This window comes from Cyclopterus lumpus, chromosome 8 (assembly GCF_009769545.1).
Source record: "Cyclopterus lumpus isolate fCycLum1 chromosome 8, fCycLum1.pri, whole genome shotgun sequence".
Lineage (NCBI taxonomy): Eukaryota > Metazoa > Chordata > Actinopteri > Perciformes > Cyclopteridae > Cyclopterus > Cyclopterus lumpus.
This window is the reverse complement of record NC_046973.1, coordinates 4,151,725-4,165,525: the sequence shown is the minus strand read 5'-3', so window position 1 is coordinate 4,165,525 and position 13,801 is coordinate 4,151,725. Positions and strand designations below refer to the sequence as shown.

General features: G+C 45.5%; 1 protein-coding gene across 1 annotated transcript in view; it reads right to left on the bottom strand.

The window, feature by feature from the left end:
- The window catches only part of myo15aa (myosin XVAa), a 28,604-nt gene extending 28,251 nt beyond the window's left edge, over positions 1–353 (bottom strand). Inside the window, exon 1 of the mRNA XM_034539290.1 lies at positions 271–353. Within this exon, the coding sequence (XP_034395181.1) occupies positions 271–353 (83 nt within the window). The remainder of the gene's footprint in view (positions 1–270) is intronic.
- Between the last annotated feature and the right edge of the window lie 13,448 nt (positions 354–13,801).

The following is a 13,801-nucleotide window of genomic DNA, read 5'->3' as shown; positions in this document are numbered from 1 at the left end:
CAATATTTAAGCCACAGCATCTATTCTCTGTCACAGTCATCCATCCTGTCTTTTTAAAGGACTTTCCACTGACCACATTACATATGCAATGACATTTTCTTATGCTCTACACTTTGATAAAGGTAAACATGTCTGCAGGTCATTATAATGATAAACCAAATATACATTTAGCTTTTATCTGACTCAGTATTTTATTTATGTTTGTTGCACTTTGTAGGTTTCTCTCAGACAAAGAGTTAACTCAAGTGTGTGAGTTTTTGTTTTACTTACTCTAACTGCGTCATGTCTTCCACTCCATCTTCCTGTCGCTGCTCCCGGTGAGCCATGGTGGGCAGGCTTCTGATTGAGTACATCTAAAATACACGTGTACACACTCAGAAATTATGATATGATGCATGCACATAGCGCTGTGCACAAAGGGTTCACACATACACTCACATCAATTTTCTCGCTTTCCAATGATTCTAATCTTGATTGTATCCAGAGTCCTTGTTTACAATTCTCTCACCAAAATAAATGTACAAATTTGACTTTCCAGCTCAATGTGCCCATCACCTTTCTAATCATATATTCTGATTTTTCAACCATCAACACATGAATTACTTATGTAAGCTATCATCCTCTGATTACTCTTCACTACTGAAAATCCACTACTGTGCCAGACTTTCACCTTAACATCACACTTGCAACTGCAAGATGACACTATATACGACTTAGAGTATAGGGCCCAACATTAGCTATTTTGTCTACTAATTTGAGTCATGTATTAAAAACATTTACCTTGTCAAACCAGAGCCCCTGTGGTTCCCCCTCCCTGCTGAGATTCCACTGCCCTGGTTCATGCCCAACTTGTCCCTGTCCCATCAGGCTGTGGGGATCCAGCAGCTCCCCGTCTCCATACATGGACCACTTATTGAGGTTCTGCACTGTGCCATGAGGTAGAACCCTCTCTGCACCCCACACATCCACATCTTGCTGGAGTCCCAAGCTCTCAACTCCGGGGCCCTGCGCCCAGTGCTGTTCTGGGCCGGATCCCTGGACCTGGGGTGACACTACAGCATATGAGGGTAGGCGGTAAGAGGCCCCTCGGAGATGAGGATTATGCAGGGCACCAGAGAGATTAAGTGAGCGAGGTTCTGGGGTGCTAGGGGCACCAAGCCTTTTCATGATATTACCATTAGGGAGACGGTAATTTGCCCCACGAAGGTTTGGGTTCTTTGATAAAGCATTAGACAGGTCAAGTGTTCGGGGGGCAGCAGTGGGCTGAGATTGGGTCATCAGAGTTCCATCAGGCAAGCGGTAGGTGGCGGATCGGAGGTTCGGATTTCGGAGAGCGTTGGAAAGGTCAAGAGAGCGTGACTCAGCAGGATCAGCAGAACCAGGCTGCCTCAATAGTGATGTGTCTGGGAGTCTGTAGGAAGCACCTTGGAGTTTAGTGTTTAACATTGCACCAGAAAGGTTAGGACCGGAGGAGGCAGTGGCAGTAACTTGGGTTTGATTTTGTGAAAACAATGATGAACCTTCTGGGAGCTGAAACTTTGCATTACGCAGGTTAGCATTCATCAGGGCGCCAGATAGCCCCGGCGATGATACTGCACTCTCAGAATTCTGCATTTCCTCTACCGGATGTGATAGAAATGAACCATCTGGTAATCGATAAGAAGCCTTACGAACATTAGGATTGAGGAGAGCAGAGGAGAGCATAGAAGATGAAGGGGCAACAGGCTCAGGTACCGGCTCGTTTCTTGTCACCAAAGTTCCATCTGGCAGCCTATATGTGGCTTTACGTACATTGGGGTTCAACAGTGCAGAAGAAAGCATAGGTGAGGATGGGGATGGTGCAGGTATGAGCTCTGTCCTTGTTACGAGTGTGCCATCAGGCAAACGATATGTGGCCTGGCGCAAACTAGGGTTGAGCAAGGCAGAGGACAACATCGAGGATGATAGGGGTGATGGACCTGGGGAAGGTTCAACAGGTTCAGTTCTGGTGACGAATGACCCGTCAGGTAGTTGATAGGTGGCCTGACGTAGGCTTGGGTTCTGCAGGGCATTGGAGAGCATAGATGGCCTCCCACCAACATTGACACCACCTCCAACATCAGTGGTAACTTGAGACTCAACAGGGCCCCGGGACATTGTCAAAGTGCCACCTGGAAGCCTTAACATGGATCCCTGGATGTGGGAGGTCCGCAGTCCACCAGCAAGAAATGACGAGGTACCTCTGATAGTCCCTTGTTGAGGTGTGGTAGGAGGAGGGGCGGGAGAGGCAGGAGACATGGGGGAGAGGTGTCGCTGAAGGGGTGAGGCAAAGGAAGCATTACGTATCTGGGCATTGAGCATAGCAGAAGAAAATTGTGGGGAGGAGGCTACAGATGGAGCAAGAGAGGCTGCTGCCTGAGGGGGTGAGTAAACGGTTGTATAGACATTGGCGTTGCGTTGCAGAGGGGACGAGTAAGAGGCGCTGGCCAATCTGGAGTTCTGCTGTAACGCATTGGATAGACGAAGAGTGGCATGCGGGTTCCCGTCCTGGCTTGCTTGGATATCAGCTGATATCACCCCATGGCCACCAGGTATGGGGGAGGGACTTCTCTGTAAAGGTGTGGTGTAGCTGGCATTCTGTAGATAAGGATTCTGGAGTGCCTGCCCTAAAAATGGTTGAGGGAGGTTTTGAGGGTAAACTTCATACTGCGTTTGTGGGGAGGAGGGTTTCTGTAAAGGAGAAGAGTAAGCATTGTTGTGGTAAGAGATAGAGGAGGGACGAGGGGAGGGAGGAAAGGGCGCACCTACAATCTGAGGGTTTGGTAAAGCATTTGTAAGCATTGGGGATGGGCCTGGCTCCATCATTGTGTAGTCATACTGGGTGATCTGAGACTGAGATGGCTGGAGAGTACCAGGAGGAAGACTATGGTGAGGTACTGCAGGTTGAAAAGATGTTGGCCCTAGACTCATAGCCCTTTGGGGAAAGGGGGATGGTGGTTGAGATCTGTAGTGCATGGGAGTGGCTGAACGGGAGGGTAGAGGAGGTGAACGTTGCAGTGGTTGTGGAGATAGAGGTCTATTCTGCATCCTACGCACTGATGGCTGGGGAGAATGAGGGCCACTCTGTTTCAAAGAAGGCTGTGGGGAGGCAGGAAGCACTGGAGGGGGTCCTCTGAATGACTGCCTAGATTGCAGAGAGGGCTGGTTTCTGGGCATACGGACTAGTGGCTGCCCCCTACCTACAGGTCTGTGGAAGCCTTCTTGGGGAGTACCAATTCGCTTTGACTCCCTCAACCCTGTTGGATGGGAGCCTACCCTGGCTAACACGGGTGTTCCAGCTACACCCCCTATCTGTCCTAAGTGAGGAGCCGGGCCACTATGGATAGAGGACCTGAAAGGGGCTACATGCTGAGTGACAGGGGGTCCATGTCTACTGCGTCTTTGTGAGTAGGGATTTGCTGGAGAGGGTTTCACGGCCCCCATGGGCACATGACTTCGGCCTCCAGCACCGCCTCTCAGCCTGCGAGTCGAGGACCGGGTGGGGAGGGGGCGATTGGTGATACGTGATGGGGAAGGAGAGGAAGGACGATGTGGGGAGGTGGGGCGGAAGGTTTGGGGGGGAGATTGTGATCTCTCAGGCAGAGGTGGACTCCGTCTGTGTGGGGATGTTAGGGGAGGTGAGGTGGAATGCCTCAACTTGGATGTTTGTTTTCTACCTTTGAACATATGAGGTCTGGTAGATGGTAGAGGCACAGCATCAGGAGGTGGTTGCTGTCTGAAAGAAAGTCTTGGGGAAGGTGGTGGGCTTGCTCTCTTCCTCAGTGATCCCCGGGGTGAAGCTACAGGGCTAGAAAGTGGCGATTGTGGTCGAACAGTTGATGGAGCCCTGCGTAACCCAACTCCCCCCCTTCCTCTTGAAAGGGATGGCTGAGCTCTAACTGACATCCCTCTCCTCTGGTGTGATGGGGCTGCAGTTGTGTTGGGTGGCCTACGCCTTTGGGAAGATGGCACCTGACCTGCCATAGAGGCCCGGTTAGTGAACCCTCTCCTATGTGAATAAGGGGAGCGATGGGGGTCTGGCTGGATGTCTGTTTGGAAGTCCATATGATGTGGTGAGAGGCGGCGTGAAGGAGATGCCATTGCTCTTACTGATTCCTGCCTACATGACAGTTGAGGGGATGGAAGGGGACCCATTCGTCGCATTGGTCTAGGTGACGCCACTTGGTAATGAAGTTGTGAATGCATCAGTGGAGGCATCGGTGACTGTATTTGTGCAACCATTGGTGACATTTGTCCCATATGGAACATTTGTGGGTCTTGGGGGAGGGAGGGTTGGTACACTTGAGAGGTCAAATGCAGAGGTAGGGGAGATGGTGACATGTGATTGAGAGAAATAGGGAAAGGCAGGTGAGTAGGCTGAGGGAGAGAAAAATTATCCTGTTGTATGGTCATAGCTGTTGGGGAGGGGGCTTGTCTAAGAACAATGGGGGTTTGTTGTTGGTTTATGATAGTAGGGTAATGGGGCTGTGCAGGAAGATATGTGGGAAGGGGCTGTGCAGGAAGGTATGTGGGAAGGGGCTGTGCAGGAAGATATGTGGGAAGGGGCTGCTCATATTGTATATCTGACATGATTTCCAGATTGTTGAGGTCAAGAGCTGGGGAGGGAGAGGGGAACATTGGGGAGGTGGGATGAGAATTAAGAGGAGGAGGAGGTGGCAGGGTTTCCACCTCTAGTCTGTCTTTTCCAAATAGTCTAACCTGGGGCCTGGGGACCCTGAACTGCTCTGCTAAAATTGGCTCAGCAAGAGGGTAAGACAGCTGCTCCTGTCCATATAGCTGTCCGGTCTCAGTTGGATCCAGCACAGCATCCATATAGAAAGCTTGCTGATAGGGGTTATGAATAGCAGTGGGGTCCATATATCCCAGCATTGGGTCATTATATAGGCCTGACACAACATCATACCCACCACTCATCATGCCATGTGTGTATGACATCCCATTGTTATACGCCATATTGTGGTCCAAGTATTCTCCATATAGCTCGGGGTCATAAGGGTCATAGAAACCATCCATGGCATTACCATAATAACCATATGGCTCCGGCTCCACTGCATACAGCATTCCATCTTCACCATAGTAATACTCAATCCCTTCATCGCCATAGTAATCGTCATACTCATCATCGTAATAGCCATAAGGGTAACTGTAGTAATCCACGTCTTCCTCATAGTATAAGTCATCATCATAATAAAGGTTGCCCTCATCATCGTAGTAACCATATTCATCTTCCCACTCATCGTCATCGTCATAGTAATCCAATTCCCCTCCATAAGAGTCGTATGGGTCATATGTCATTGGTTGCCTCGTGTAGCTACTAGGTCTCTCCCTGTTGTGGTAATCTTCCTCATATCCATACTCATCATCGTCATATTCATAAGCTTCATTGTAATATTGAGTCTGTCCCCCTCTAGTGTCCCTGTTAACAAATGATAGACTCTTTCGTCCCCGTCCTCCTGCTGGTCCCCCCAGCCGACCCTGGCCATGAGCAGTCAGGAACCTCCCCGTCAACCAGTTAGATGCTGCAGCCATCCTTCCTAACATCCAGCTGTTAGTCTTAAACTCTGATCCTGCTTTCTTTTTCCCAAACATGCCTTTAAACTTCCCTCCTAGTCCGTTTGTCTCTGTTGCCATATTCCCCTTGCCCCCTAAACCAGACAGATTTATTGTCTTTTTAGGTGGTGCGGTTTCTTTTGGAGGATCATTCTTTTTATTAAGCATGCTGAAGCCAGACAAACCTGGCTTTTTATCAGCGGATTTACCCCCAAACCCAGCAAAAAGCTTGCTGGATCCCAGAAGGGGTTTAGCAGCAACAGGGGGCTTCTTTTTCTTGGAGATTCGTAGGAAGAGACGGGAGGTGCTTTTGAGGTTTCTCTTTGGTTTTGCCTTCTCTGCCGGCTGTTTAGAGGGAAAGCTAAAAGGAGAAGACTTCCCGGTGATGCCTGAGAGGACTTTTGATGCTCCTTTGAGGTGAGACTTGACATCTGGAGTCTTTTGTGCTTTAGTGGCACTTGTGCCCTTCTTCTGTCCATCTGACACAAAGCCTATCATAGCTTTGGAGGCTCCTTTGATGTTGACATCAGTCATCTTTTTCAGGTTTAAAGCACCCATTCCTTTCTTCACCGGTGACTTCCCCTTTGTTTCCTTCTCCTCCTCAGCCAGAGGTGAGTTTTTTGGAGGCTTAAAACCCTTCACAGCCATGGCCTTGGATGCACCTTTCAGAGCTGCTTTCCCTTTCCCTTTCCCTTTATCCTTCTTGATAATTACCTCTTCTTCTCTGTCATCCTCCTCTTCTTCTTCTTCTTCTTCTTCTTCTTCAGTCATCATATCCTCTTCTTCTTCCTCCGACCCTTCCTCTGACTCACTGACAGGTTTCTTTCCCTTTCCCTTCTTTCCATCATCCTTTCCTTTCCCTTTTGCTGGTGGCTCCTCGGCTTTCTTTCCCCCTTTCTTGTCATCTTTCCCTTCCTTCTTATCATCCTTTCCTCCTTTTTTTGGATCCTCTGACTTGCCTTTCTTGGCAGCTGATTTTGCGTCACCTTTTTTAGGTGGCATGATGTTTCCTGACTCAAATCATTATAAAACGTGGAAGAAAGAGGAAGAACAAGTTCCCAAAATGTGGTCGGTATCAATGTCAATGTTAATATGTACTCCTGGGAATAAGGGTCCAAATAGAAGCAACATCCTCTCCTTCCCGAGTCTTTTCATGTCTTCCATTTTCTCCATCCAATTCGTTCTTGTGACACCCCAAAACAAACAGAAACCCCTTCTCAAGTCAGTTGTTCTATAATGCACACAGATACAAACACAATCCACAGTACTTCAAAGTCGTCTGTCATCGGTGCTCGCTCGCATTACAGAACGTCTTCAAGCATCTGCAAAAGAGCTGTGTGAGTAAAAAGAGACAGCAACCTGTCTAAGAATGTTACATAAGTGCGTCTTGAGTTTGAAATGTTATATATCTGAGAAAAAATTATCTAATTGGTTACAGTCTCTCAGTTTTACCCACTTGTTGACTCTGGCTCACTGGATTGTTCCACTGAAGTCCATCAAGCATAGCAAAAATACTTCTTGTTCCTCTTTATCGGCATGTAAGTAACTTCCCAGGGTCACACGATGAATAAAAGAGCCTGCTATCCCGATGACAAAGTCTGTGTAGTCCTTTGTGTGTCTCCCATTGTCAGTGCGTCCTGTGAGTCCGGCAGTGAATCCTCATCTTGGCCGCTGCACCAACTTTGGCAGGACGTCCCCCGGACAAGGAGAGCCGACGGGCATGCGTCTGTGTGAGTCTCGGCCTTCAGGGGTGTCCTCCTTTTTGTCTGAGAGTGAGTGTTGTATGCGTGTTGTATCCTCCCACATCTACGTCAGCTTGCCTTTCTGACCTCCTGCAACCTTCTGCATCTCTCTCTGGTTACTGCGGCTTCATCCATACCCTGTTCGCCTCAACTTGAGGCCTCATCAAGTCCTCAGCTCATGTGCATGCACATATGATCATATGTATTGTATGTCTGTTTGAGTATAAGCATCAGAGTGTATCCCTATGATATAGTTGCAAAAGGCCCACTTAACGCACCGACTTTACTGCCTCGGGGTAACCCTATCTGCAGGCTCGCTCCTGTATGAATAATGCAGGCTGGCTGAGCTGTTGCTAAACTGTGTATGAGAGGCGAAGCCACACAGAGCCAAAACACACACATAGCGGCGGTAGCAGCGTAGACCACAGCTGAGAGTGATATATGCTAAAATGTACACACAAGAATTCAACAGCAACCGCACAAACCAAAAGTACACATGTTTGATGCAGGAAGATTCAACTCAGGACTTACTTGGGTTATTCAAATAAAGCAATACAATGAAATATTGCTGTACTTATTGTTCTAGTCATTGTTGCACTCCAGCTAGCTTAACTCATGAATCTATAGCAACTTTCCACTAAGTAACCACCGATAACAGGAACTACCCCATCAGAAAGGTCTATTGGCCTATTGAAGCCTGATTTACAAGGTCAAAAAAGAAAAGGCACCATTTCTTAATTTGTTGCACTTTTATTGATCCTAACTCAGCCATGATCCTCTCAGTGGCCATTAGGCATCTCTCTAAATATCATTGTATCATTTCATACCTATCAGGTACTATATTGGGCAAAAAAAAAAGAACAGGATAATAAAAAAAATATTAAACCTTTTAATTATTTGTCTCCTCATCATCATGGCTAAAAAACCTACAGACTTGCATACATCTCTGCCCCGGTCAGAAGGCGAGCAAGCTGTAAGGTGGGCGGGTGTGAGGTGTGATGGCATTACACAAACGACTGATGTCAACTCATTGAGGACGGTCTGACGTGAACTCACTGACGATGATCTGATGTTTATTCATTGATGATGGGCCGATATTCAAGGAGGTCATCTCAGTGGCAGATATGAATGTTTAATGTCTGCCCTGTGTTCTGGCTACGCAGCACGGATAAAACATTCATTGCAGGTTGCTCTAAATATATCACAAAGGTTCAACCCCGCTCTGGACTTGCTCCCCAAGCAATGCATTATACATACGGGCTAGTGTCAGGGGTTAAAGGTCAGACACCGTCAGGACAGAGAGCAAATAGCAAAAGAAAGAAAGAAAAACTGAGAAACTTTTTCTGACAACAGCAAAAACAAAGTAAAAGAAGACATTTATCCACATGGAAATCTTGATCACTTATTACAGTTAACAGGCCCCGCCTCCATCTTTTCTTTCCGCCGGCTTGAGTTTGAACGACTAATGGTTTTGACCTAAGATACCATCTCTGTATCACGTATCCTCATAGGAGCAGTGACCATAACCAGACTCTAAACTGTCTGCAGGTTGCACAACAATAACAACAACAACAGCTGTTGGTATCATCTGACTGCAGACTAAGATAAGGGAGATAAAGAGAGCGAGCGGGCACAGACAAAAGTTCAAAAGTTCAAAAGTTCCTTCCTGTCTCATCAGAAGCACGCATAGTGGAGGTTGTTGGTCACACAGAGATATCTATTTGATATGTGTGATGTGTATCTGCTGTCTGACTGATGTGGTCTGTTGACTGAGTGAACTGGTGATGAATAGAGCGCAGGCGACAGAGATGGAGGAGGTGGGGAAAGGTAAGGAGGGAAAGGGAGAGGTGCATCAACGATCTGCCGATGAATGAACTGGAATGAAAAGAGGGAGAGGGGACAAACACGTGAAAGAGGAAATTAATTAAAAGTAAAGAGAGGAATGCTAGAACTAGAAAAGGGAAAAAAACAAGAGAAGAAAATTGTTATCGTGAGAAACAGAAGATGGAGGGATGACAGAGAGGGACAATAGAGACGTGTGATTGATAGATGAAGGGAGAGAGTCTCTCCATCTACACGCCAACCACTGACAACATGCTTTCAGCGGATGCACTCAGTGACACACGACTAATAAAGGAGATCGCCCGAGCAGAAGCACAGCCAACAGGCTCATTTAACGCTCCATGTCCACTATTGGAAACGCTCCCGAGGCCGGATACGTTTTCTTAAAGCTCCGGGGGTTATGTCCTCGCGATCGATTGTATTTTCTGAAACTAAAACAACTGCAGTGTGCAGAAAATCTGCTTTGGTTTGGACCAAAGCCTTGGATAGACAGATATTGTCATCCCTTCAGCGCTTGGACTACAATGATGATTATACTAGAACAAAATGGTTTGAGGGTCAGATGGAAAATTAGTGTCTTTTCATACAGAAAAGGTGAGGCAGGAGGATGAAGAGGCTGGACTCAGGTTTCCTGCGAGCCCTTTGAGCTCAATTCAAGTCTTAACATTCGCTGCCAGATGCAGTGACAATGGCGAGATGCCAGCGGCTGCTCACACACACACACACACATTGAAGACTTGTCACGGAGGATCAAACACCAACACTTGGCTCGGAGAGACGGCTATTCTTAGACCTGAATATGAGATGCTCAATTTGACCTTAATGTATCCGTTGCGTGCGAATGTAAATACCAAATGCTGGGTGGAGGTATCGAACACGGACATACACAAAGAAACATTCTCCAAGACTTTGTCACGTTTCATGAGCCGATCCTTCCATTTAAATCAAATCCTTCACATTGTAAAAGAAGACACATTTGAGGCATTTGGCTGATGCTGTGATGCAGGAATCTCACAGTAACGAGATATTTTACTTGTACGGTGATGCAACAGCTCATCAAATATCCCCACTCATATTCAGGAGTACTGCACAGCCTATGAACGAAAGATATATAAAGTCTTCAGTGGGTCTGGAAGGAGCTTTTTCAGGTTTAAAAACTAACACAGCTGGAGACTCTGAAGAAAGAGGCTATGGAGTTGCATTATGGGAAATGTAAGATCCGGCTCACGGACACATCGACTAGGGTGGGGATTGAACTGCCAACCCCCTGATTAAAAGATGGGCATGCTAACCACTGACCCATATTTCCGCCTCTGAAGCTTCGATTTATTTTGCTTCTTTTTTTAATGCGTCTCACTCGAATCACTTACAACAAAACCAAGAAATGGCATTATTGCAAGCTATGGTGACTTTAGAGGCGGTGCCTTTCATCCCTCTGAGCCTAAAAATGTAAAAATGTAAAAAACAATGAATATATTGTTAATGCCAAAACAAAGTGGCACAAGCATAACTTCTCCAAGTTTCAGCTGACTTTAACTAAGAGGGATTGAATCTGTGAATTAATAATATTGATAATCACAGAAGTTGGAAGAAAATATGACTTATAGTGAATTATTCAAGAAGTGGTAAATACCATTCACAAATAATGTAAACTGAGCGATAACACCATTTCAACACCAGTAACTCCCAGTTCTCCCCCCTTTTCTTTTCACAAGGAGACAAATTCTAAATATATGAACTGCCACACCCTCTAGTGGCAATATACATCATTTCTATAATCACAGCCAGTTGTTGTGTTTGGTCCAGCTTACCTTATCTGTTTTTTTGTTTTTGAGTCACAGATGTTGTTATTTAGAGCTCTTGAATCCCCCAAACCGTCTGATGAACCAACTCACCGTCTGTGGTGAAAATCTATCCTCCTGACTTTGGTCTGCACCGTCTCCTGCACCTCCTCTGGACCCTCTGCTCATGTTTTATAGCCCTCTGCACACAAACACACAAACACACATTCACAAACCTTTCCTTAAATTACATGGTACACATCTGGACACACAATGGGCCTTCAATGGTAAAAGAAAAACAACAATAAAAACATTTGTTGTTTCAGTGATTTCCTGAACATGTACGGTACAAATGTACAATAGTGAGTAAGGTGAGAAAGGAGTCGGTGCAGAGAGGTAAGAGACCACTCTTTACATCAATACAAGCATCAGCAGTGAAGTGGTTAGGTGTGTGTAGTGCTGCCTCCCCCCTTCGTGCGCAAGTGCCTCAGTAAACAATCGTGCTGGTCCATTGTGCGTTAATAGCACGATCACCCACACATACAGACACACACACACACACACACACACCACGCTATCATCCTCACACACTGGCGTCCCGACGTTGGAGCCAAAAGAGCAATTTGTTATGTAAACCCCTTTGGTGACAAGAGGTTGTGTGTGTTTGTGTGTGTGTGTGTGTCAGGGATGGTTATCAGATCTCCTCACATATACACGCACACACACCACAAAGAGGCATCCCTCACAAACTCACAGCATGAGGACAGAGCTTTGGTAGATGGAGGACGCTCATAGTCGAGTTTGTTTATTTATGAATGGAAGGCCTGAAACAAGATTATCTTCACATAAAGGCAAATGTAATACACGCAGCAGGCTGTTAGCTGGTACATATGTACCTTATGCAGGTACATATGCTCAGTTCAGTCCTTTTTAACCAATTTCTTAATAAAGTCCCTGTTTGCTTTTCCAGTCTTTCGTTAGACCGAATGTACGTTTGATGTGCCGAGAAGAGGACAGTCATCGTGAAGCGGTAAAACTCAACTCAATAAGCTATTTTACAAATCCAACCCAGCAAACTGGCAACAACAACAACAACAACAACAACAACAAAGCAAAACAACAACAAAGAAACCTCCCGGCACACTGCGAGGAGACAACACCCAACTTAAATGGGATGTCATGAGCAGGCTGAGTCAGAAGAGGGCAGAAGAGACCAAGTCATCGTCTCAAACGCTGGTGACTTTTGTCTATGCCTTGTCTCTTTTCTATTCTATGAGCCAGAACATGTATAGTTCTATGCATTAATTCATTAACGATAAATCTCCTGGTGCTGCACAACCATGTTTTATTCCCCAGGAAGAATAGCCGCTGCTTTGGCTTCAGCGAACGCGGATACAAATAAATTAAATTAAATGTTGCAGGTGGTTTTCCTGTCGGACTAAAAATAGCATAAAGCAAATTATGAGAGATTTGTTTGCCGGCTTTGGGATCAAATATGTATATATTTGTATTATTAAATAAGTTATGTGTAAATATACTGTATATTGTGGTATATTTTATGAAAGCAGAACATTGTCATTCCTAAACTCTACAAATAAAGTGATGCATGCGACCAATTGCTATCAAAAAAGGTCATCCTGGTGGCCTCTGGGTTTAAGATAGATACATCTATCTCATCCGGGTCAAACTGCCCAACGAATGCATGGATCATGGCAAAGCTGCACGAGAGCAACAGCTGCACGTCTTCCAGGAGGAACTCAAGCTTATAAGTACAATTTTCACCATCTGACATGTGATCATTGTTGTTAGAACGAGAAGAAAGTAGTTCTTAGGTTTCAGTCCATTAACCACGTTGAGCTGCAGTTAAGAGTCATGGAGGCTTTGTTGCCTCTTAAAGTCGTGTGACCTCAATTTATAGTCCATTAAGTCTTCATACTGGTTTATTTAAAACCAGTCACTGTGCTACACAGAGGGAAACTCACACGACACATGATAAATCAATTACAATAACATGTGAGTCATGTTGCAAAACTATTATTTGTTATTTATAGGAAAGTTAACGTATATAGCAATGACTTTGCACCTGGAATTTAGCTGCTTTTTGCACAACATATGATATTTAACATAAATTATTGTTATAACGCCGGCGATAGAGGAGCTCTTTGGTTTTAAGGCTGTTTTTTTTTCTTTCCTTATCGATTAATCCGCTGATTATCTTCTTGAGAAATTAATTGATTAGTTTGTTTGGTTTATACAATGACAGAAATGTGTGTGTGGGGGGGGGGGGGGGGGGGGGGGGAGTTCACGGTGAATATCTTAAAAATATTCTCTTGAGTCATCACTGCAAACCAAAACACAATAAGTTTACTTTGATTGACCAGAGGAAATTAGTAAATCTTCATATTTGAAAGACTAAAAACAGCTATTTTATGGCATTTTTGCTTGAGAGAGGACAAACAATTAGATCATCTGTCAATTGACCAATCGATGAATCAAATAAACACTGCAGCTTTATGGCAAATAAAAGAACATTTGGTTGGGTTACTATTGATTATACGAAGTCATCTGTTTAAAAGAAGCTAAACACTACTTTCTCTCATTAAGACTAAACTAAACATACACAAACAACATACTGTAGACCTAAAGACATGAAAACAAGCCTCTTAAAAGCACTCTAACGAAACAGCCAATTCTTGCTCATGTGGCACCACACACACCCTCTGGAAGCCATATGGAGCCAAGCAGCATCAAGTGTCACGCCTGCTCCACACAATACCCGCCCATTGGACCGTACCTTTTGCTTCTTCTTCTCCTCCTCCACGGTGTTATCCCTCCATCGTTTCCTCT